The following is a 24,358-nucleotide window of genomic DNA, read 5'->3' on the forward strand; positions in this document are numbered from 1 at the left end:
CACTGTATCCTGAGCATCAGCTCCATTATTTTTAATTTTAACTTAGAAATTTTCAGTCTCCTGAACCCTTGTATCCATTTCTTATAGTGTTGTAACCTGCTGTACCCATGTGTACCCTTTGTACCCACTGTACCCTGAGCATCGGCTCCATTATTTTTAATTTTAACTTAGAAAATTTCAGCCTTCTAAACCCTTGTATCCATTTCTTATAGTGTTGTAACCTGCTGTACCCATGTGTACCCTTTGTACCCACTGTACCCTGAGCATCAGCTCCATTATTTTTAATTTTAACTTAGAAATTTTCAGTCTCCTGAACCCTTGTATCCATTTCTTATAGTGTTGTAACCTGCTGTACCCATGTGTACCCTTTGTACCCACTGTACCCTGAGCATCGGCTCCATTATTTTTAATTTTAACTTAGAAAATTTCAGCCTTCTAAACCCTTGTATCCATTTCTTATAGTGTTGTAACCTGCTGTACCCATGTGTACCCTTTGTACCCACTGTACCCTGAGCATCAGCTCCATTATTTTTAATTTTAACTTTAGTTAGAAATTTTCAGCCTTCTAAACCCTTGTATCCATTTCTTATAGTGTTGTAACCTGCTGTACCCATGTGTACCCTTTGTACCCACTGTACCCTGAGCATCAGCTCCATTATTTTTAATTTTGACTTAGAAAATTTCATCCTTAAAATCTAAACCCTTGTATCCATTTCTTATAGTGTTGTAACCTGCGGTACCCATGTGTACCCTTTGTACCCACTGTATCCTGAGCATCAGCTCCATTATTTTTAATTTTAACTTAGAAATTTTCAGTCTCCTGAACCCTTGTATCCATTTCTTATAGTGTTGTAACCTGCTGTACCCATGTGTACCCTTTGTACCCACTGTACCCTGAGCATCGGCTCCATTATTTTTAATTTTAACTTAGAAAATTTCAGCCTTCTAAACCCTTGTATCCATTTCTTATAGTGTTGTAACCTGCTGTACCCATGTGTACCCTTTGTACCCACTGTACCCTGAGCATCAGCTCCATTATTTTTAATTTTAACTTAGAAATTTTCAGCCTTCTAAACCCTTGTATCCATTTCTTATAGTGTTGTAACCTGCTGTACCCATGTGTACCCTTTGTACCCACTGTACCCTGAGCATCAGCTCCATTATTTTTAATTTTGACTTAGAAATTTTCAGTCTCCTGAACCCTTGTATCCATTTCTTATAGTGTTGTAAACTGCTGTACCCATGTGTACCCTTTGTACCCACTGTACCCTGAGCATCGGCTACATTATTTTTAATTTTACTTATATAGATGTTACACTGTCTTCCTACCACTGGGAAGCATCTACTTTCGTTTTCAGTAGGAATAAATAGTGTACCCTTTTTGTAACCTTTTCTCCATACATTTAATAAGGGTGTACCCTAGGGTACAAAAGTATCACCTAAAAACGCAGTACCAATTTCTTGCCATATCTAACACAAACTGCAGTAAATGTCCACCTTGGTGTCATCTCTATATTCTGTTTACCGTGCCACTATTCATTAGCAAAGCAACCGCCTTCTCAGATGTCTACCAATGCATTCCAATTCTTTAAACACAACAGGATTGGATATCAGCATTGTTTAACAATACCTTCCACGATTATCTTCTCATCGGTTCAAAACCGGAACGTAAATAATGACGTCGCATGGATACGATGCTATACCGGAAATGCAGAATGATTTAGATGATTTCTGTTTTATTTCCCATTGCAAAACATTGAAATGTTAACAATTGTATAAAAACAGTCAGCTTCGCTTACTACATAAAATTTTGACTTTAACAATATTAATTATTTTAAAATTTTTAATAAATAATTTGCCGGAGAGCATTATCTTGACCGGTTTTAACATTTAGATAATTTTAGATAAGTTGTACCTGATCTTTTTTTCGCAATGTATAACACTGGATCCTGCTGTTAAAAAAATAAATGATGTATTTTAAATATAATTCCATTTATAAAAACGCTATGAAAGTAATATTATTTTCTAAAAAAAAAAATACAAAGTTTGTTTATTGTATTTTTGTATGGCACGAGTTGTCTAATTCCGAACGACCCTTTCTTTCACATGACATTTTGTAGTTCATCAACTTTCAACTTTCAAGCTTTTAATTTGAAATCGAGCTCACATGACACAGAGAGTATAGTCTGCTTAGCGTCGAGTTGTAATTGTTAAAAAACCATAAAGGTCAAGTGCATCATCATGAAACTACAGTAAGTAAGTAATTATTTTTTGTACTGTTTACAAAATTTAATGGATATCTATCTCAGTATCTGTCTATATACAGAGCTGAGCTGTCTTAATTCCTTACATGTGGGTTTAGACATACATGTCTAAACCTTGGGTTCTGAGAAAGGAAGAAGCATTTAAAAATCAGAATAAGGGTGGAGAATCATTTTGAAGAAAAATCAGTAAGTAAGGCCTCTACTATAATATAATATGATGTGAACTATATATATAATAATATATGATGTGACTTATCTCAGCAAGATGTCGAAGGAACTAAAAATTTGGTCTGGTGTCCCTCAACATCTCAGCCCAGTTTCACATAAAGTGATTGGGTTTTTTTTCCCGGACTTTGACCACGTGTTTCAATCAATACAAGCTGAAAATTAATTAGCTGCCTGCTTCAACTTTTTCCTATGGACATCCTTTTAAATCTTCATCACTATAAAACTTAAGTTTCTTATCTTTAATAAAAGGTTTAAACCCAACAAAGTATAAAGTTTCATAGAAATATCCCATTCGTCTAAACCTATGATGCTGAAGAGTTCCAGAAATAGTCTGCTTCAAATACCTCATTCTTAGGGATGTGCGATTTTATCGGTATACTGGTATATTGTGATTTTTTGTTGTGTGAAACATTTCCTGATAGGGAGACCTAATTACCGGTCTTTAGGTACATATTTTAAAGTCCAGAACAGGGTTCAACATTAACGTTAGTCCATTAGTCTCAGACTAATACATTTTCATTTGGACCAATAAAAATTGCAGCTGATTAGTCCGAACGGACTAATGAAGTTTTCTGGGAAAAAAAAGAATTTACCGATGTTCAAATTTTCAACAACTTTCACTGGAAAACCCTGTTTTTATTTTTAGCTTTCTAGCTTCTTAGCAGGAAGTTAGGTAATTCTGAGTCAATTCGGCACTTAACTTTAGGACTCATTGGTATGATATCAAACATTTTAGCAATCATGATTTAGGATGACACATAAAGAAAGATGTCGGATGTTTAGATGATGTAATCATGTATGGAGAAAAATGAATGAGATCGGGAATACGATCGTAGTTCCTGATTGTGAGATTTCAACGAATTCTTCTTATAAAAAAAATGATAAACTTTTCATGTAAATGCTTTGTTTATTTCAAAAAGTATAAAAAGTACATTGCAACATAAATTCTATTTATTTATTTTTATTTTTGACGGACTCATAAAATTGCCCGCGGACTAGTAAAAGTAAAGAAGCACTAGTCTGGCCAGACCAAAGCCTAAAAATTTTAGTGTCGAACACTGCAGAAATTATTCAATTTTTTGTTCAATCTTTCAAATTGCAATTGCAGAAAATAAAAAAAAATGTTGTAAAAAGTGAAAAGAACAGCATCTTACTGTCCAAACATAATTGATTTTATATACATAAAAATTTCAAGAAAGTAAAATTTTGTTTTCCTAGCATATTTTTTAGAAAAATAATGACTTTTCATATAAAATCATTGTAAAAACTGCTTTTAAAAATATCATATTATCGTGATACTGTGGGAAAAAATTGTGATATATCACGATACAAAATTTTTGGCGATGCCCATTCCTATTCATTCTACTGCTATTTCGTATAGAAATGAACTATAGTACGAAGCACTGTATGTATACTTTAAGAAGCGGGCTTCATGAATACAGCTAAGAAATCATTTACACATACAATACACTGAACGGACATGAGTTACCCTAATTCATGATTACGCAAATAGCTCCATACCCAGTGATTATGCCAAATTATGTATACATAGGTATTGTAAAGTAGTGGCAATTATTTTTTTGTATCTTTTAAGCTTCTGAAAAAACTAAATATTCACAATAACTGAAGTTCGGCCCGGAAATAATATGTCCAGATTATTGTTGTCTGGATTAATGAGGCTCCACTGTTACAGCTTTTTAGGTCACTTCTCATGCATTGCACATTCTTACTTTTTAACAAGGGAATGACAGAGAGCCATGAGGGACAACATTAACACAGACACTGTACCAGACACTGGTATTATAACTGTGGAGACGGAGGAAGTAGACGAAATCCACTTTGGACACATTCCCCAAACTCCCTCACACAGCTGGCCTAAAGCTATAGGAATTGTACAGATTGCCAGTGGATTTTTTACTACTATATTAGGTAATGACTAAAGCAAAATAGTAAAAGGTACTGATTTTTCATGAAAGTGTATAGGATAAACATGAATTCTCACCCCTCTGAAAGAATCAGCAACCAAGATACAAATGGCATACAACAATGAAATTTTGAATTCATATGATATTTTTGTCTTATGAGATGTGCGCTTTGAGTTTCTTTGCACATTGTTATGCTTCAAACCTTTGTTTACCACTATCTGTATTTATTATGTTTGACTTATTTTTCAGCTGTATTGGAGGTATTTTATTTGCCCCTTGTAAATGAACTGGATAATCCCTACCCTCTGTTCCTGGGACCTAGAAACTGCTATGGAGCTGGTCTCCTGGCGGGGGCATTTGTAAGTTTTGTATTCCTCTGAAACTGTACACACTAGAAGATTTTGTGGAATCATTTCAAACCATAAAACTATAAACTTAATAAAAAGAAATCTTCACATTATGTTAAATTATTTGCAAACATTCAACACACATGCATGTTTTTGCACAATAAATGCAGTTAAATATACTATAAATACCAGTGGCTACCCCCTGAGAAAAAAATCTGAAATATTACAGAATCAATGTCTTTGATTTCTGCTTTCAGATGGTGTTATTAGGCAGTACTGCAGTTAGGGCCTCCATCAGTAAGAGAGCAACCTCGGTATGTATTAAGTATAAACAAAGTTTTATGTCATTTCTTACTATTATGTTGTACACTTTCATAGAAATCACACATTAGATTCTATAAACTTTTGTATACTCTATGTCAATTCAAAATGATAGAAATTCCTGTTATCTATGTTTCTTTAGAGTTCGTTGAAATATAAGGAAGTTCTGGGGGTTTTTTTTTTTACAGATAAAGAAGTTTTTTTCCTTGACTTTGTTTACATTGGTGTTATACACAGGAATTACTTTGTTCCTGATCATTGGTTATGCCAAACACTGGACTTCACAGGACGCCAATAATGTAAGTAACTAACAGGAAATCAAAAGGATAAAAGGGTTTAAACAATTAATACTGTTGATACATTCATTTATACAGTAAAAAATGGAAATTTTGCAGTGAATGTCTTGAAAAATGAATATACATGTACTGATTAAAAATTTTGAAAATCCAATTTTACAAAATGTTTGTAAATTAATTTAAACATATTAGAAATTAATACACTGTATACCAGATTATTTTTTGCCCTTGAACACACACAAACAATATTCCCCTTTTTATGTCTTCTTGAATTCACCCCCCTTTTTTTGTCAACTGATGGCAAAGGCAAGAAGGGATGAAAATTTTTTAAAAATCCATAAACAATAGTAACATGTATTTTTAGGTCTTTCCACCTTTCTGTGGAAAGACCTATTGATTTTCTTCTGTTTCTTATTATTCTTCTTCCCTATTATTCTTTTTTTTCTTCCGCTGATTTTTTGTTTCAACATTTATCGAAAAGACTTTTTGTTCATCGTAAAGGTCATTAAAAGTTAGGAACAAATTTGACCCAATGCCTATGAACTATGACCCCTTTCAAAGTTATTGCCCCTTTCCCAAGAAATGCTTGTTATCGCTACTCCTCCAAAACCGTAAACCGTAGAGGTATGAACCTCCACTAATGTCTTCGACTAATTGAGAAGACTCTGGAATCTATTCATTGCGAAAGTATTCGGTGACCCCTTCAATGAGTTACAGCCCCTGAAAGTTTTTGAATTTTACAAATAATTAGATATTTTCAAAATGAGAAGTTGTAGAGACATGGGACCAACTGCATAAGATTTATTGACCTTTGACCTTAAAATTCATGTAAAGGTCAAAGGTCAAGGTCATCCCAAAAGTGAGAAATTAATCTCTTCTTATATCTCTTTTGTCTTTTAACATATATTTAGGCCATATAAAATTGAAATCTTTGTTCTCAGGCCCGCGCGCATCTGTTTTGAGGTAGCCGCAATGCCGATTTTATTGTATTTTTGATAAAATAAAAAGTTGGTATTGCGGAGACCAATCCAGGAAAAAAAATTCCGACCTCATTTGTTTCGTAGTTTAGTGTTCAAATATCACTTCCGGTAGTCATTTACAATGAGATTTTGGCTACTTCGTTTGAAAATACATTCGAGGACATTACCTACGATGTTTACACGCTGTTAAGCAATGGGTAAAGCAGAAATTTTGACCAGAAATGGAAAGTATATCTGTGATTTAAAAAATTATCTTTATATTAAAGAAAATTCGGAAATTAAAATTAAAAAAAATACCTCCCTCATCTACTTTATTGCCAATAAAATGATAAATAAAAATGCCGCCCTCCCGCATCTGTTTTGGAGAAAATTGGCCTGAGAACCAGGGAATTAAATTTAGATAGCCTTAATGTCTTTGCATCATTGATATGTACTCTTTAAACTATTTCAATGATTTCATTCTTGTACCTTAAGATTGACCCTAATAAAAGTTATTGCCCCTTGTGTGAATAACCTTGTTATTGCTACTGCTCTGAAACCGTAAACAACAGACACATGAAACCTTCACTAATGTCCTAAGGGACTTTAGGCACAACTTTTATGTTCAAGTGCGAAAGGATCTGGTGACTCCTTGAATGAGTTACTGCCCCTTAATGCTTTTGTGCTTACCATCAAACATTATAACTTTAAAACTATAGGTCATAGAGGCATATAATTAATTCCAATGTGACCCTTGACCTTTGTCCTTGAATATTACTTGAAGGTCAAAGGTCAAGGTCACCTCCAAATTTTTAAATTTTTCATTTTTTCTTCTTTTAAGCCATTCCTGGTTTCTTTTTGATGAAATTTAATTTTAAAGAGATAAATATTAAATGAAATTGAAATTCAAAGAAGGTGGAAAGACCTCTTATTGTTCTTTGAACAATAAGTCTCCTAGTTTTGGTTGAATTTTTTAACAAGTTTCTTTTGTTTACAGGGGGACAATTATTTGTATGAGATACACATTTTTGTGACCATCAGTACTATCATGGGACTTATTTTCGCTGTGACGGCCTTCGTGCAGTATTACGAACTTGTGTGTTTCGGAGAGTATAACTTACACCATTCCCTTCTTCTCTGTCTACTACCCTGTATATTTCGGGTAAGTCTGTCTTTTTGGACATCTTTTTCTTTTCATTATAAGTTCACTATTTGCTTGGTATTGAACAATTTTAAGGATAACTTTGCCTTTTGCAATGCTTGATATTTAACATAACTTGAAACAATGCTATGCAAACTCTAAATTTTTCTTCACTAGCAAATACTATAAAGTAAGTCAACTCTGCAAGATTTAAACATTTGACATTCACTAGCAAGAAACATGCAGACGCATTCACTGCAGTTGATATCTCTTGCATATATAAAGTAAACTGACAACAAATTTTATAATAGTATTTCATCAGCATAATATTTTCAGAACAAGAGGTAAATCTCTCCTATACTGTACATGTATTTTAATTAAGTTTAGCTGCAGAACTGTAGCTCTCTGGAAAAATAACATATTGCCAGACCGGAGAGTTACAGTGCCACCCATTGAAAAAAGTGTATATTTATTGTGCACAAAAAAGTGTGCCGTTTATCAATTTTTCTCAATGTTCTTAACTTATTCTTTTACTATTTACTTAAGAAAACATGCTTTATACATGCATCCGTTGTAAATAGCCCTCGTGGGCCTGACATTGAGACAAAGGAAAAATTTGCGCTTTGTGCTGATATCAAATGTGAGAATAGTTGATTAAGTTAAAGAGATATTTTGTAAAAGAGCTTTTGTACAGTTGAAGTAAGAATTAGGAGAAAATAATCCAAAATCCAGCACAACTTTTTGTGCACAATAAATAAACAGTTTTATCTATGGGTGGCACTAGCTCTCTGGTCATCTATCCCAATTTTTCATACCAGTGAACTACAGATCTGCAGTTAAATTATGGTATGCTTCTACATGTATAGCCACATGGCTTTAACTTGAGCACCTGAGTTATTGCTACTTGCTTATTGCTATCTTTTCAGCTACTGAGTTATTGCTACTTGCTAATTGCTATTCTCTTTTCCTCGCAGCGACCCTCAAGTCCATCTACTGAAAGCCTTGTCAGTAATCCGATCTGATGACAAACGTTTCTTTTGGAAAATGAATTTAATTATTCTCCACTGTTTGCCAAGACTGTCAGTGATAATTAGCTTGCTAAGGATCAGGCTATGTTGAACACTGCTTCAGCAAATTTATATTATAGTGCTCTTCTGATATGCATAATACATCTATCTTTAGTTTATACTTGCATTGATATCAGTGTAATAATGATTTTTTTTAACATTTTGTTTAAATGAATATTTATTAAATGTGTTGGCCTAGGCTATATTCAGATGCTCTAGATTTTTTTTTATACAGTCTCGTGTTGAAGACCACAGTTACCAAGGATATTAATTTATTATTTTGTAAGTAAAGACAAATTTATTAATTAAATCATGTACTGAATGACAATTCAAATGATATGTATTTATATTATTAATTTTATATTTATGTACATTATGTAATATATTTATCCAATTTTGGATACAGAACTAGTCCAAATCTGCAGTGTAGTGTAATTTATGATTCTGATATTTTTTTTATAACTTTTTAGTTATTTACTCTTCTTTTATGAAGAAAACTTCCTCTTTGAATCAAATATTTACGATTTGTGAGAAAACTTCTATGTAAGTTCACATGTTTTTCATTTTATAAAAGAAACAAGGGCATTTGATTTAGGGTAGAAATCTGTTTCTTACTAACTTGTGGAGTATTTTATGCAAATAAATGCACCAAGAAGTTTAGCTAGAATCTTTGTAATATTACATGTATATGATAATTTATTACTAAAGAAAAATTATACTGGTATCTATACTTCACTATTACATAACTTGAATATTACTCAGTTACAATGAAATTGCATTGCAGCAGAGCAATGTTCTTTCCTGCATTCTAAAAAAGTACATTATCAACTCATTTCATATACTGATAATGAATCACATTTGTTTGACCCGCATGATTTGCTATACATGTGTATCAAAGAGAGAATGCCTGATCAAGTACAACCCATGGTTTACATCTGCTACCATGATGGCATTTAATTAGACATGTTTTGTTTATATTTTCTATGTGAGCCACACAAGAACTCTTTTCCCCAAAAAATTATAGATCTGAAGCATATAAATGTCTCAGTTATTTGATGGAGTCACATTTTGACTCTTTATGTAATATACATGTAATGCACAAATAAGCTGATCCTAAACTGCAGGTACTCAAATTAAAACAGATCTAAGGGGTGTTTAGAAAGTTTGTTCCATGATGAAATATTTTCAAAAATTTCAAGTAGAGCTTAACAAAAGAGATGAATTTTCAAGTTTGACAAAATTGCTAGAGTGTGCTTTAGATTTATAGCAATTCATTTCTAGCAGGAAGTTATAGAACTTTTATTCCAAATGAAAATATATATGACATCATTAAAGCACCCAAATGAAAGAAATGCTGGTCATTTTGAGTGAAAATAAAGGATAATTTACTTTTGTTTTTCATAGCTTATCTTGCAGCACACAACCTGATGAGTGTAGAATTAATTTTTAAAAAGAATAAGTAAAATTTCATTTTAAAATTTTTCACAGACTTGATAATTTTTGCATTGTATTTGAAAGGATGTTTTGGCCTGTATGCTATATATATGTCACTAATATGCGTCATCCCTAATTTCTCTGTACATGCATCATCTGTTTTAATACCTGCCCTCCCCTTATTGATTCAACAAAAGTCACTTAAAACCTTATCAGTAGCAAGAATGGACTCTGTAAACATAAAATATCACAGATTGTAAATAACTTCACATCGTATTTCTTTTTGAAAATAAAAGAAAAATTTGGAATGAACTTTCTTAACACCCTTTATATACTAGTAATGGATAATGGTAACACACATGTTAATATATTAGACGTTTCAATAACTTGTGAGACTGCTTGTTTGATTTATTTTTTGTTTACATTAATAAATATGAAACTTTCACTATTGTGACTTGTCCATTTGTGGATCCAGGAATTTTTCCAGGGGGGGGGGGGGGGGGGGTTAGCCATAATTTCTCAAGCATCATTTGTATTACACGTACTCTTTTAATAGTAAACGATTTCTAGGAAGATCCAAGGTAGGTGGCAATACACTCTCTCTCTTTCTTAGCCCACTGAGTCATAATGGTTCTAAGTGTGTTAATCAAAATGTAGGTCATGCTGACCTACCTTAGGAACTCGGAGGCCTTAGTATTTTATTTCCAACAGACACAGCATTAGCTCTACTGATCTAAGATAAGAGGAGCTTATGTGTCCTCTGTCCTCCCGTCCCTCTGTCTGTCTGTCAGTCTGTAAACAATTTTTCAAAATGCTGCTACTCCTACAGTTTTGGTCTGATTTCAATATGCATGTGTAACTTGGCACACAAGTAGACTTTAAGATACATACCGGTAATTCATTTTATTGGTTTTTGTTTTCGATGAAGGGTGTTGCCATGGTTACTAAAATAGAAATGACTTTGAATTTCTTTTTCAAAATGCTACTCCTACAGTATTGGTCCGATTTCAATATAACTTGACACACAAGTAGAATACGTTAAGGCGCAGATTTTTGTTCTAAATGAAGGGTGCTGCTATGATTTTTACAAATGGAAATTTCTTCGAAATATTTTCAATGCTATTCCTCCCACAGTTATAGTCTGACTTCATTATAACTTGGCACACATGTAGACTTCACAAAGATACATTATTTTATATATTGTTTTTTTATTCCATTGAACGATGTTGTCAAAGTTAATAAAAATAGAAAGAAGGTACGGTTTGAGCTTTACTGAGCTCTAAAAATTTAATGTTATGACATGGGCTGTAATATGAGTTGAGTAGATGAATATGATAAATCAATAATGAATATGGCATGTGGGAGGAACTATATTCTGGATATATGACGCTCTATATAGTTTTGACGCTGTTTACGGAAATAAACGAAAACAAAGACATGCATGCCGTATATGGTTGTGTAGATAAATTATCGTAGAAGACAATGGTAATAAAAAGTTTGCCAGTGCATTTCATGAGTGTGTTTCTGAGGAGGGGGATACTGAGTGTAATTCGGAGTTAGATATTATACTATGGGTTCAAAAATTATTTCCGAAACAAGTGCCTGTGAGCTATACAGTCTCGTCAGAGACTTCTTGTCGCAATTTTTTTTATACACGTTACACTTTAGAATCTTTTAAAGTCTTAGTGTATCTCGATTACAGGCTTAATGTATTGAATTATAATGACGAATTTCAGCTAGCTGACTTGTTTCATACCATTTATTAGACCTTTGTTTTTATATATACTCATTTTGACTATAAAACGACAGGTCTATTTGATGATTACTTAGGGGTCAAGGCAGGTGTGGTTTGTCGACAGTCAGGGGATGCTTACTCATCTCTTGCACATGATCCCAGCTCTGGAATTTCCCAAGTTTATACTTGAAGTGTTTACAGACTTACAGAGTGATCTAAATGTTCTTGATCACATATTTATATTGCTTGGAGTTTTTATGAGATCAAACACTGTTCTTTTAATATCTTTATAGACCATTTTAAATTTTCATTCATGTATGTACTTAATTGTACTTCGACTCAGTGTGAGTGAATGTAATTACACTGTATATATCAGGTATTTATGGGGGGGGGGGCAAAACCATAAATTTGAGTTGGGGCACTATCAACTACACTGTACCATAATTTCTTGACAAGCCAAAAACTGGGGGGGGGGGGGGAGGTCATCATGGTAACTTTGTTTTTTTCCTAAAGTATTCTATAAATCGGCAAAATTACAAATTACCCCCCGCCACCCCGGTTCCTACGGCCATGATCCTGCAGAGTTGTAGTAGCTGTACTTAAAATTCCATCTGAAGAATATTTTATAAATTAGGTTAATCCTCTTCGTGCTGGATAGCACATAAGGCCGTCATCAGAGACTTCCATGCTGGCCTGTCCTGTGTCCATTTCTGTATCTGTCCCCATGTCCAGTGGTTCTTTCCCATCTCTTTCTCTACAGATCTTCTCCATGTTTCTTTTGGTCTTCCTCTCTTTTTCTTGCCAGGTGGTGTCCATTTCAAAGCAACCCTTGGGATGGAAGTTGGGTGCATTCTACATACATGCCCTATCCACAGCCATTTTCTTCTCTTTATAACTTGAGATAGAGGGGTGGTGTTGGTCTTTTTGTATAGCTCCTCATTTGAGATGGTATTTGGCCAGAAGATGCGCAGTATTCTGCGAAGGCAGCGTGTCTGGAAGGTATCTAGCTTGTTTGAGATGGTTTCAGTAACTTTCCATGCTTCAGCACCATATAGGAGGACCCCAAGCACGTTGCTCTTGAAGATCCTTATTTTGGTGTTTGTGCTGATCTTTGCTGACCTCCAGATGTTTCTTAGTGCAACATACGCTCCTGTGGCTTTTGAAATTCGAGCTAGTACATCTACCTCTGAGTTCCCATCTGTGGTGATCTTGCTTCCTAGATAGACAAATTCTGAGACTTCTTCTATTTCTTCGTTATTTAAGGTGATGGGCTCCTCTGATTTAGTATTGACCTTCATGATCTTGGTCTTGGTGTTGTTGATATTAAGGCCAATCTTCCTTGCTGTTTCTGCTAGTTGTTTTGTTTTTTCTTGCATGTCACGATGGCGGTGTGATAGCAGTGCTATGTCGTCTGCAAAATCCAGGTCTTCTAACATCTCTGTCATGGCCCAAGTAATTCCCGTCCGCTTATTCTTGATGGTTTCTCGCATAATCCAGTCAATGCAGAATGTAAAGAGAAGAGGGGAGAGCAGACATCCTTGTTTTACTCCAGTCTGTAATTCGAACTCCTCTGATAAGCTTGATCCACAGATAACTCTGGCATTTAGGTCTGTATACAACATCTTAATGATGGAGATGATTTTGTCAGGGATCCTACAATGACCAAAATTTTTTCTAAGGCTAGGCGATTAACACTGTCAAATTATTTCGTAAAGTCGATAAAGTCGATGTAAAGTGGAGAGTTCCATTCATTGCTCTGCTCTAGTATTTGTCTTAGTGGATATCTGGTCAGCACATGATCTCCCCTTTCTAAGTCCTGCCTGTTCTTTCTGCAGTAGAGGGTCTGCTATGTATGTGATTCTGTTTAATATCACTCTGCTTAGCACTTTCATGGATACTGAGAGCAGCATTATTCCTCTATAGTTGTTGCAGTTGGAAAGGTCTCCTTTTTTTTGGAAGTTTTACAATAAGGCCTGTTCTCCAGAAGGTTGGTGTCTCTTCTGATTCCCAGATGTTCTGTAGAATATTTGTCAAGATGGTAGGTGTCCAGTACTCTTCGGCCTTGAGGAGCTCTGCATTTATCTGGTCAATGCCAGCAGCCTTTCCATTTTTTAATCTCTTTATTGCCTTTTTTACCTCTTCTATACTGGGTGGATCTGTATTAATGTCCAGTATGTTAATGGCTGATGTTATCAGGACCTCATTTCCTGTATCATTTATATTGAACACTTCCTCAAAATGTTCTTTCCATCGTTTCTGTATATCTTCTTCTTTGGATAAGACATTCCCTCTTTTATCTTTTACTGGTAAATCTGCTGTCTGAAATTTACCTGCTAGTGCTTTGGTGATACGATAGAGGGTTTGTATATCTTGTTTCGAAGCTGCTTGTTCTGCTTCATTAGCTAGTTTTTCAGTGTATGCCTTTCTGTCTGCTCTTGCATTTTTCTTAACTTCTTTGTCTATAGTTCGATATTCTGCTTGGAGCTGGTCTTTTTGTCTCTTTGATTTAGTGGACAGGATTTTCTTTTTCTTTTCTTTTCGTTGTTCTACTATTTTCCATGTGTTCTCTGATATCCATTCCTCTTTTTTCCTCTTTCTTGGGCCAAGTATTTGTTGCGCATTTTCTAAGAGTATCTCATTAAATGTTTCTATATCAATTTCATCTGGGTGTTCCATAAGAGCCTCAAACTTGTTCTGCACTTTCAATTGAAAAGATTTCATAACTTTTGGATCTTTAAGCTTTTGGATGTTAATAGGAGGCGGTCTTTGATCTTTCTTCCTTGATTTCCTTAGCTTCAATTTGACTTTAGCCAGTACTAATGAGTGGTCACTTCCCATGTCTGCTCCTTGCTTTGCAACCACATCCAGGAGGCTACTTCTCCATCTTTTGTTGATGATGACATGATCAATTTGGTTTTTCGTATGTCCATCTGGGGAGTTCCATGTTGTCTTATGGATATCTTTGTGCATAAATATAGTTCCACCAATTATCAAGTTGTTTTCTTGGCAGAAAGTGCACAGTCTCTCTCCATTGCTGTTACATTCTCCTAAGCCTTGCTTACCCATGATGCTTTCTTTGCCTTGGTTGCTTTTCCCAACTTTTGCATTTAAGTCTCCCAAGATAAGCAGGACATCGTGAGATGGTGTATTGTCTGCTATCTCTTGTAAGCTGCCGTAAAAAGAACTTTCTCGTCGTCTTCTGCGTCATGTGTTGGTGCATAGCACACCACTACAGTAAGTTTGGCAAAAGCTGAGTTAAATCTTGCTGTTACGATCCGTTCATTCACAGGTTTCAATTCTAATAGACTTTCTATAAACTTCTTTTGTTGTGACTATTGCTACTCCTCTACTATGATGTTCGTCAATTCTTCCAGAGTAGAGTATTTGATGTCCTGACACTAGTTGTTTTGATCCCTTGCCTGTCCAGCTAGTTTCACTTACTCCAAGAAGCTCGATCTTGTAATGCTCCATTTCTCTCACCACTTGTGCTAGTTTTCCTGTTTGGTAGAGGGTCCGCACGTTCCAGCAGCCCACTCTACGTGTTATTTTTGGTCGAAGGACATCTCCTATCAGGGTGGGGGATTCACCCGTCATAATATCAGTATCCTGAGTGGTTTTTATAAATTAAGATGTAAGAAAATGCAGTAAACAGGCGCGTAGCCAGGCGTACGTTTGTACGCACAAACGTCCACATCATTTTCCAAAAAAAAGTAAAATAATAAAGAGAGATAGGAGAGGAGAGCGAGACAGGCGTAATATTTTAAAGTATACTCATCATTTTTGCAAATATTTTTTTTATATAAAATCATTACATGTAAATAATTTTAAGAATAGAAAAAAAAAACTTAGAAATAAAATACGATATTATACACCTCACTGAAATCAAAAGATTTTCCCGGATTTTGGTTAACTATCGAATATTGTTGAGTTTTTTCAAAGTGTAATATTATTACATTCTTAAAGTGTTTCTCTATTGCAGATTTCACACAATAAAACCCCAGTCGGCTCGAGCTCCCTTAAAACAAACAATGATTTTATTTAATGCCAATAATTTCAATTTCTATTACTGGAAATGAACTTCCAACCGTAATGCTTAACTTCTGTAACGATATCCCCCCCCCCCCCCCCCCCAAAAAAAAAAAAATTCAACCTAATATCGGATTCATGGGAGATTTTAAAAATCATAATTCAGCTTTATATATAAACATCAAAAAATTAGTAAAATTCAGTTTTAAAAACTGAAAAAAATTATAAGGTCTAAGTACTGACATCCGTAACACTACCTTAAAACCACTAGTATATTATACATGTTTTTATAATTTTTGCTAAACGTTAAAATTACCAGATTTTTGAATATTTATGAACATTCATTTTAAAATGTATACAATGAACATACCCGATAGGTAATGTGCAAGCAAATTAGTAGAAAAGAATTCTTCTGTCTTTATTATTTCAATCTTTAGAGGTGTATATTTTAACATTAATGTAAGCCTGACTATCAGTCAATTACATGGTCTGTTTAAACCAGTCAACCACTCTAACCAACTATCCACAGGCACCTGACGTTACTTATTTTTCTTCTAATAAAAAATATATATATATATATATATATACATACCTTTCTTATTACGTGTGATTTATATATATTTTTTTTTTATTAAAAGAAAAATAAAAAGGTGCCTGTGCAACTACCATATGTTACCATGCATATTTTGTGGAGCTTCAAAAGTCTAAAATTGTTTTAGTGGCTTCGTCAAACAACGCTATTTGACAGACCCTTTCTTATTTTTGAGTGTTTCTCCGCATTTTGTACAAAAAAAAAATCTCAAACGTGGCTACGTAAAAGTGTTAGATAAATGCTATCAGGACTGGAGGGTCAAATATGCACATCGAAATCGTCGAAAATTCACCAGCTTCCGAGCCCCCACTAGGGCTTCGCCCTGGACCCAATGGGGTCCTTAAGGCGGTACCCAGCCCCCCTGCCTATATTCAGGCGTCCACATCAAAAATACCCTGGCTACGCCCCTGAGTAAAAATGCTTTGAATTAAAATGTATAATGCGTGAATTTCTACATTGCAAATCATTTACTTTTTTGAGAAATAAATGTACACAAGAGATTATAGGTCACCTGGGCATCATGCAACAGCTTTCCAACAATTGAATTTGGTTCGTGTTTTAAACCCAAGTCATGACATTCACAATCTGAAAGACGCACCATTGCTCATCATAACTATAAACTTAGCATGTATACTAGTAGTTTGGTTACTTAGTATACATAGACAGAATAGGAGAACAAAAAAAAATGCATTTCAACTAATCAGTAATATTAAGCAATAATCAGTAGTGTCCCCACCCCACAAAAACCCCTGACCCTAGGTCCACACATTTCACATGTATTTTGGAAAATGTACCATTGATCATCATAAATGGTTGATTAATATAATGGAGCAGATTTCAAAGAATTAATTCATTTTCAGTATTAATTGGATCCAACCCTCCCCCCCCCCTCGTCCTCAACCAGAACACCTGACCCTGGGGCCATGCATGAAAATCACAATTTTCAAAGAGGCACCTTTCCTCATCATAACTTCATTATGTACGTAATTAGTTTGCTTAATACCCAGGAGCAAAGAAGATTTTCAAAGAATTAATGCATTTTCACTATATAATCAAAGAGCCTCGCCCAAACACAAGAACCTCTGACCCTGAGCCATGAAATCCACAATTTTAGAAGGGACACCTTCCTCATCATGACTAAGTATGTAGTTAGTTTGTTTAATACCAAGGAGCAGAGAAGAAGACTTTCAACAAAGAATCACAGCATGTTCACTATATAATCAATACAGCCCCCCCCCCTTACATCAGAACTCCCGACTCTGGGGCCATGAAATTCACAATTTTGGAAGAGACACTCTTGCTCATCATAACTATACATTAAATAGTTTGTCTAATTCCCAGGAGGGGAGCGAAAGTTTTCAAAGAATTAATGCATTTTCACTAAATAATCAATAAAGCCCCGCCCTAACACCAGAACCCCCGACCCAGGGGCCATGGAATTCACAATTTTTGGAAGACGTACTCTTCCTCATTATAACTATGTACTTAATGCATTAGCTTTATACCCAGGAGCAGAGGAGATTTTCAAAGAAGTATCGCAATTTCACTATAAAATCAACAGAGCCCCGCCATAACTCCAGAACCACTGACCCTGGGGATATGAGATTCACAATTTTGGAAGAGACACTCAGGGAGAGAACAAAAGAAATTAATTACATCATATACTTTATACCCAGTGCTATGAATTATTTTAAATTCTTTATTTATTATATTTTGTTAAAATGTCTTTTCTAATTCTCCAGACATTTTTTTTTAGAGATTTTAAGCATTCCACTTTTTTTTCAATTTATTTTAAAATTTTTTTAACAATTTTTAATTACGCATTGAAGTGGTAAAATTTTTTTTTTGGATTGAACGTTTTGAGCTATCTTAAGACACGCCCATTTCTTTAGAAAGGAAAAATCGGTCAAATGATTCAATTATCGAATACCTGTAGAACAGGTATTCAGGTATTTATTTAAATATATTTTGTTTAGCCTATGGTTTCAAATTGACAATTTTTTTCTGTAAAAATATAATAGAATCTATGATAATTAACTATTTCTTAAAACCCTATATAGCACGTGTTCGACCGATACATGTGTTATGCTAACTCCAATAAACATGATAGAATCATAATTATGTACAAATTCGTTGCAATGCGTGTTTTACAAAAGCGGGGACTCTCTCTATATTTTTTTCTTATTTAAAAACCTTCAATTTAGTGTAACTCATGTTGTGTGTCGCGGAAAATGGGGTGCCCTATATAAAACATTACGACGAATATTTCTTTCTCGTTTCTAAAGAAATGGGCGTGTCGTTATGTTATAATTGACGGTCAAAGCATGACTCAGAACGTTTCATCCAAATGGAAAATTTTACCACTTCAATGCGCTTCATTGTACCTGGTCTGGGTAGCCCTGTCAATCAAGTGCGTGAAGGTCCATCATTGGATGCTGGAACTTGATTGACACTTACTTACTGGTCCCTGTGTATACCCATGGGGGCAGGTATCATGAAAATTCACATTTTTTGGTTCCCCTTCACCCACAGATGCTATATGCCAAAGATTGAAAATGGTTCAGTGGTTCAAGAGAAGAAGCTAAAAATGTTCAAAAGATTAGGACCGACGTACGACGACTGACAAAAAAAAAAAGATAGCAAAACTCAGGTGACCTAAAAAGGGGGAGGGCTACATTATTGCAGGTAAATGAAATGGTAAAGTTTTTAATTGCATCCTGTTAAAGTGTGTCGAAGGGAGAGATTTGAACTGTTCTTGATATCATCCCGGAAATTTTACATCCTATCAAATATACTTTCACTTTAGCGTGCATGCTTAACTTCCTACTATTTTATCAACCAAATAAGAAAGGTATGTCAGACGAAGAAGATTATATGTCCGAGAGTTTCTTGCAAAATCTCGTGGATAAAAGACCCGGACTTGTGTTCTCTTCAAAGACATCACGAGCGCATAAGCAGGAAAAGAAGAAAAGGGAGAAAGATGACCAAAATCGAGTCAAACCCAAGAAAGTTTTAGAGACAGAAAAACGAGAAGAAGGTTTAAAATCTGCCATTACAAGTGATAATAAGGGGTTTGCTTTACTTTCGAAAATGGGATATAAACCGGGTATGGCTATTGGAAAGAAAGGTGAAGGTCGCTCTGAACCTGTTCCTATTGAGTTAAAGGCAGGAAGAGGGGGGCTTGGCAGAGATAATGAAGTCAAGAGGAAATTAGAAGATTTTAGGGCGAAGTCGGCAATAGCCCAAGAAAAAAGACAAAAAGTCATGTCAGAAGCAAAACAGAACTTTGTTGGTCGGATGAGTAATAAGTTTTCAGAACAAAGAGCAAATAGCGATTTGTATAAAAGTCAGAAAGTGTGTGCTGATCTTGATGCACGGATTAATTTAGCAGAACCAGAGAGGCAATTCTTTTGGCCCGATACTTACAAAAAACAAGATGAAAGTGATGAAGAGTCCAATGAATGTGAAAAGACAGAGGAAGATTCACTCTTGAGTAGTGTAGAACAATTGGAAATTTTAACAGATTATCTAAGAACAAGACATTTATATTGTGTTTGGTGTGGGACTGCTTATGAAGATGCACAAGATCTAGAAACCAATTGTCCTGGTAACACAGCAGAACTTCATGACGATTAAAACTCTTAAAGGATGAACAGTCTCTATACAACATTTGTAACATGTACATTCAGCTTTAAAGATATTAGGTTTATTTTTGAATGCTAGAAAATAATGATTATCAAAATGACTTGTGTACATTGTATTTCATTGTTCATAACTATACATGTTATCATAAAATAATTTTGCTGTACATGAGAAGAGAAAATAAAGATACACTGTACCATGTCACATGTTAATATGCAATATTTCAATTTTAAAAGTGCAGTTTCATCATTTTTAAACCAAAATTATGTCTTTGGTATATATTTCTATTGTTTTTGTTTAATCCGGTTTTGTATTAATACCCAAAACCTTTTTTTTTTTATTATTGCACATCTTCTGTATTGACATGATTGACTGGTATTTGCTGATATGTTGACCTCGATGAGACCAAATTATCCAACGGAATTAAATCAGTAATATCTTGATATATACAGGATGATAGTCTCTCGGCTCTATCGTCAATAAAGAGATTGGAAAAATCCAAAGTTGTATGGTAAAAAACATTGGATTCCCTTATATTGTTAAGTTCTGTATTGGGTGGTAATGTAAAGATATAAGAATGTTCTCTTTGCTGCTTTAATCTGAAAAGAAAAAAGTATATTCAAATATATAGAGGCACATTTACAATATGTTATAATGTGCTATCAGAGACGGCCATAACATTTTTTCTTATGTCTAGCATATATGTACGTATATTTTTTATTTCCTTATTTTTATTTGATAGAAGAAAAATGATTTTGAGAGCAGATATACAGTGCAGATGTTCATGATATAAAAATAACAGTTTTTGCACAAACCTATGATGTCATAGGAGGATGGAAATACCTTAAACTATTTTAGAGGAACTTGAATTATTATTTGTTAAAATGGAGTAATATGTGAAATAAAAAAATCTTACAAGTAGCCCTGCTGATAAAACCCATTTTACATAAAAATAAATACTCCCGAAGGTATCAGTCTATTAGATTGCCAAAATACTCATTTGGAAGTTACATTTACCTCTTTTTCCTCTCACACAAAAAGGCAGCAAAAACAAGCACCAACAGGAAAACTAAAATGGCAATGAAGAGTTCCCGGATGTACCTGAAAGCTGTAACTTTGATTATTATAAAATAGCATATGATTATGCTATTTTTATTATTATATAGTGTGCAAATTATGTTTGAGTGAAATTATGAGAGTGCAGTCCTAACTGCACAGCATTTACAGATATACTCTGAAAATGATATGGCAATATCAAATGTATTTGTAATTTATTCATTATGAGGAGAAAACAGACAAACAATCAGTATGGGAAAATTTGTAGTGATGTCCGATTGTATTCTCTGTTTTTAACCTCGCAGTTGATAATGAAATGCACTTGTTAGTACCAATGTTTTCCTCTTCCCCTGTGCTGTGTAAGCATGCTTTGGGCGTTAAAGCAGCTGTTGGCAATGAGACTATGTCTAAAAAAAAAGGAAGAAAAAAAACTTTAACGGTTAATGGCATTCATATTATTACATTCATTTCATTCTTGATAAAATTAAAAAAAAGGTCCTAAAAAGTTGTCTTTTAACCTTCGGTGACATTTTTCACATCTGTCGATAATTTCATAATGGTGATTATTTTTGTGGTCAAGTTGTTCTGCGTTGTGTTGGCTGTTGGGTCGAATTTATTCAACTGGAAATCTTTCGCAGAATCATCCGTAGTAGTAAAATTTTCTTCGTGGTAACCATTAGGAGTGGACAGAACTTTCGCCGCCGTCATATCAGTAACATTTAAAACGCTCTGAGTAGTTCCAGCTGAAGTCATGCTTAATTCTTTTGAATCTGTAATAGATTTTCATATAAACAATTATGCGTTAATTAATTCTTTTTTTTTTTTCGATTTCTAAGCGCGATTTATGAATAGGAGTATATTCACTTGATGAACGACCACTAGTACAAAAATTATTTTTCGTCAATAGTCATATGCAGCCAAACCTGGTTATATAGACCTAAAATCTAGATATCCGAGATACCTAAGGAAAAAAAATAGTCTCTTCAAAATCACTTCTGCCTCTGTTATTAGAAGGTCGTGAGTTCGAGCTTATCTTAAAGATCCGTGTTTGCTCTGCTTCAAAATTTGTATTGTTTAATAGACTTTTGAATTTTCATTTTTGAAATGAATTGTTTCACACAACTTTAAGAAAGAAGATGGGGGATAAGGCGGGCAGAATACATATATCGCGACAGATAAGAAGTGAAAAATTTAATCTTAATAAAATCCAAATTTTATATCATATTTCACCTAATATTAATGTATACTTAATGTACAATCTCTATAATTTACAAAAATCTAACAAAGACTGAAAATATTTGCCAATGAAAAAGCATACACATACTTTAAAGCACAGAAACGATCATTTTTGCATACTTTAACAAAATTTTTCAATATGAGTGGGTCTTTGCTCCATTTTTTGAAAGATAATCCTAAAAGTTTGTGATAAAATAAATATTTGTTGGTTTACAAAAAATGGAGCGAAGACCCACTATACCTTAAAAGTACACTTTTGTGACAAACCATTCGCATCTTATTGCTGGGGGTTCGAATCCCATGTTTACCATCTAATATTTTTAGAAATGAAATTTTTTAAGAGATTTATTTTCTCAGAAAATGTTTTTTTCTCTCATAATTTCATTAAATTCAATAATGAGAAGTAAATTTAAATACTCAATTTACATATCAAATGTGATTTCTTAATATCTGACGCTATAGGCATTCTGCCCGCCTTACCCCCCCATCTTCTTTAAAACTCACCTAAGTATTTCATTGCAACTTCGAAACTTCTCAAGGCATGCCGGGGAGGGGGGGGGTTACAGTCAAAACTTAAGCTATGTCTAGAATGTAAAATTTTAATGCACAACAATCTTTAAAATCTTACCACTGAATTCATGACATTCCGTATTGTTACAACGCCTGCTCTCTATATCAGTAGGATTGCATTTCTGGGTACAGTTCCCACAGTTCCTTACACGATGTTGTATTTCACTACCACCGCAGTAGGTCGGACATTCTGCCCACGAGGACCACTCACAACCCCCTACCGACGGAAAACAATGCAGGAGTAACCCCACCAACCATAAATATAATCCTGATAATGCCAATGGTAGTTTAAGAAATCTAATGTTTTCCAACTTCGGCATATGTAAACGCGTTCTATTACTGAATCAATTACATGTCGAAATTGGTATGAACGTGCTTTAATATATTCCAAGGAAATGAGGAAGAAATTTATGAATTCATTTGCACTGGTCATAATATAATAGACCTGCAAATGTCACAGGAAAGGGAAAAATATTTAGTATACCGGTACAATTTCCTTTTTTTATGAAAGGTACTAGTGAAAGAGGGATACTTGGGGTCATATGGTTCAATATAAACCTGAATGGCAAACGACATTGTTAAAAAATATTCATGGTTCAAAATAAGCTTTCAGATCCATTCTTTTCCCCACTTTTTCTGGTCATGCAAATTATATGCTTCACAAACTCTTTGTCGGACGATATCTCTCAGCTGATCAACTTTTTAACAGAAATATGTTGATCCAATGTTATTACATTTACATTACCCGCATATTCTGGAAAAGTTAGGAACATACTGTTAGTCGTTATTTTGAAATAAAACCCGGATAAAAAAAATTCTGAACGCATCTGAAAATAACCAGTATAATATTAGTTCAGAACTTATCAAATCTTGTCCACTTCATCTGTCATATCCCCTTCTTTATTAGGCTAACGCAGTGAGGAAAGGGTCCTACTTAGTCTAGCATTTCAAATAATTCTTATAGATCAATAAAATCATTTTTTTTTTTCATGTGTTAATTATTCTCTTGAAATATTTATTTCAGTACTCATCGTGCTCAAAATTTCATGTAAAATGGTCTACTTTGAAGTTATACTCGGTTTTGAATACACCCTAACTTATCAAATGATATGGTCATGTTAAAGTACATCTCAAGTATTTTATCGATCTTAAATTACATATATCCTGCCTACGTCAATTACAAATAACACATGTAGATTGTGCTCATATATAGAACAATACTTCAACAGACCATTAATAAAATAAAATAATAATAATAAAGAAAACCAAGTATCTCTCTCAACACCCAATCATCAGTTTAGGACATACACAATGTACCTTACCTACTGATAATTATTTAAATATAAGATTTATATAGTGCCATCAAATGTTCATAGACAAAAAAATCAGCATGCATTACCAGGGGTTTTGAAAAGATATCAATTAATGAAAATGCTTGTATAATTTAATGAAAAATATGCAAAAATTACTAAACATATCTTCTCAGTGTTTTGTTTATCCAATTTTTTTAAAAAGAAGT

The 24,358-nt window shown here is 34.1% G+C and overlaps 4 protein-coding genes across 6 annotated transcripts; 2 read left to right on the plus strand and 2 right to left on the minus strand.

The window, feature by feature from the left end:
- The first annotated feature begins 2,085 nt into the window (after positions 1-2,085).
- LOC134232430 (uncharacterized) lies at positions 2,086-9,114 on the plus strand. Of its 3 annotated transcripts, none has more exons than XM_062714393.1 (7): positions 2,086-2,252; positions 4,234-4,421; positions 4,667-4,776; positions 5,022-5,078; positions 5,274-5,384; positions 7,338-7,502; positions 8,784-9,114. In XM_062714393.1, exons 2-7 carry the CDS (start codon positions 4,250-4,252, stop codon positions 8,817-8,819), a joined length of 651 nt encoding a protein of 216 aa, XP_062570377.1. In that variant the 5' UTR covers positions 2,086-2,252; positions 4,234-4,249; the 3' UTR covers positions 8,820-9,114. The 3 variants fall into 3 exon arrangements, with proteins under 3 accessions (XP_062570377.1, XP_062570376.1, XP_062570375.1); XM_062714392.1 differs by having other exon boundaries at positions 2,086-2,256; positions 8,456-8,830; XM_062714391.1 differs by having other exon boundaries at positions 8,456-8,830.
- A 4,520-nt stretch (positions 9,115-13,634) lies between these two features.
- Positions 13,635-14,783, minus strand: LOC134232444 (uncharacterized). Its single transcript, XM_062714411.1, has one exon. The coding sequence runs from the start codon at positions 14,781-14,783 to the stop codon at positions 13,635-13,637; it is 1,149 nt and encodes a 382-aa protein (XP_062570395.1).
- Positions 14,784-19,154: 4,371 nt separating this feature from the next.
- On the plus strand, positions 19,155-20,176 carry LOC134232436 (G patch domain-containing protein 11-like). Its single transcript, XM_062714398.1, has one exon. The coding sequence runs from the start codon at positions 19,189-19,191 to the stop codon at positions 19,969-19,971; it is 783 nt and encodes a 260-aa protein (XP_062570382.1). The 5' UTR covers positions 19,155-19,188; the 3' UTR covers positions 19,972-20,176.
- Positions 20,177-20,312: 136 nt separating this feature from the next.
- Positions 20,313-23,396, minus strand: LOC134232435 (uncharacterized). The gene is made up of 5 exons (XM_062714397.1): positions 22,898-23,396; positions 21,552-21,803; positions 21,366-21,440; positions 20,995-21,085; positions 20,313-20,576 (listed from the first exon to the last, which is right to left on the minus strand). The coding sequence occupies exons 1-5, from the start codon at positions 23,157-23,159 to the stop codon at positions 20,318-20,320; spliced, it is 939 nt and encodes a 312-aa protein (XP_062570381.1). The 5' UTR covers positions 23,160-23,396; the 3' UTR covers positions 20,313-20,317.
- Between the last annotated feature and the right edge of the window lie 962 nt (positions 23,397-24,358).

This window comes from Saccostrea cucullata, unplaced genomic scaffold (genome assembly GCF_032062105.1).
Source record: "Saccostrea cucullata isolate Sc308-1 unplaced genomic scaffold, CSIRO_AGI_Scuc_v1 ctg21, whole genome shotgun sequence".
NCBI classification, from domain to species: Eukaryota; Metazoa; Mollusca; class Bivalvia; order Ostreida; family Ostreidae; genus Saccostrea; species Saccostrea cuccullata.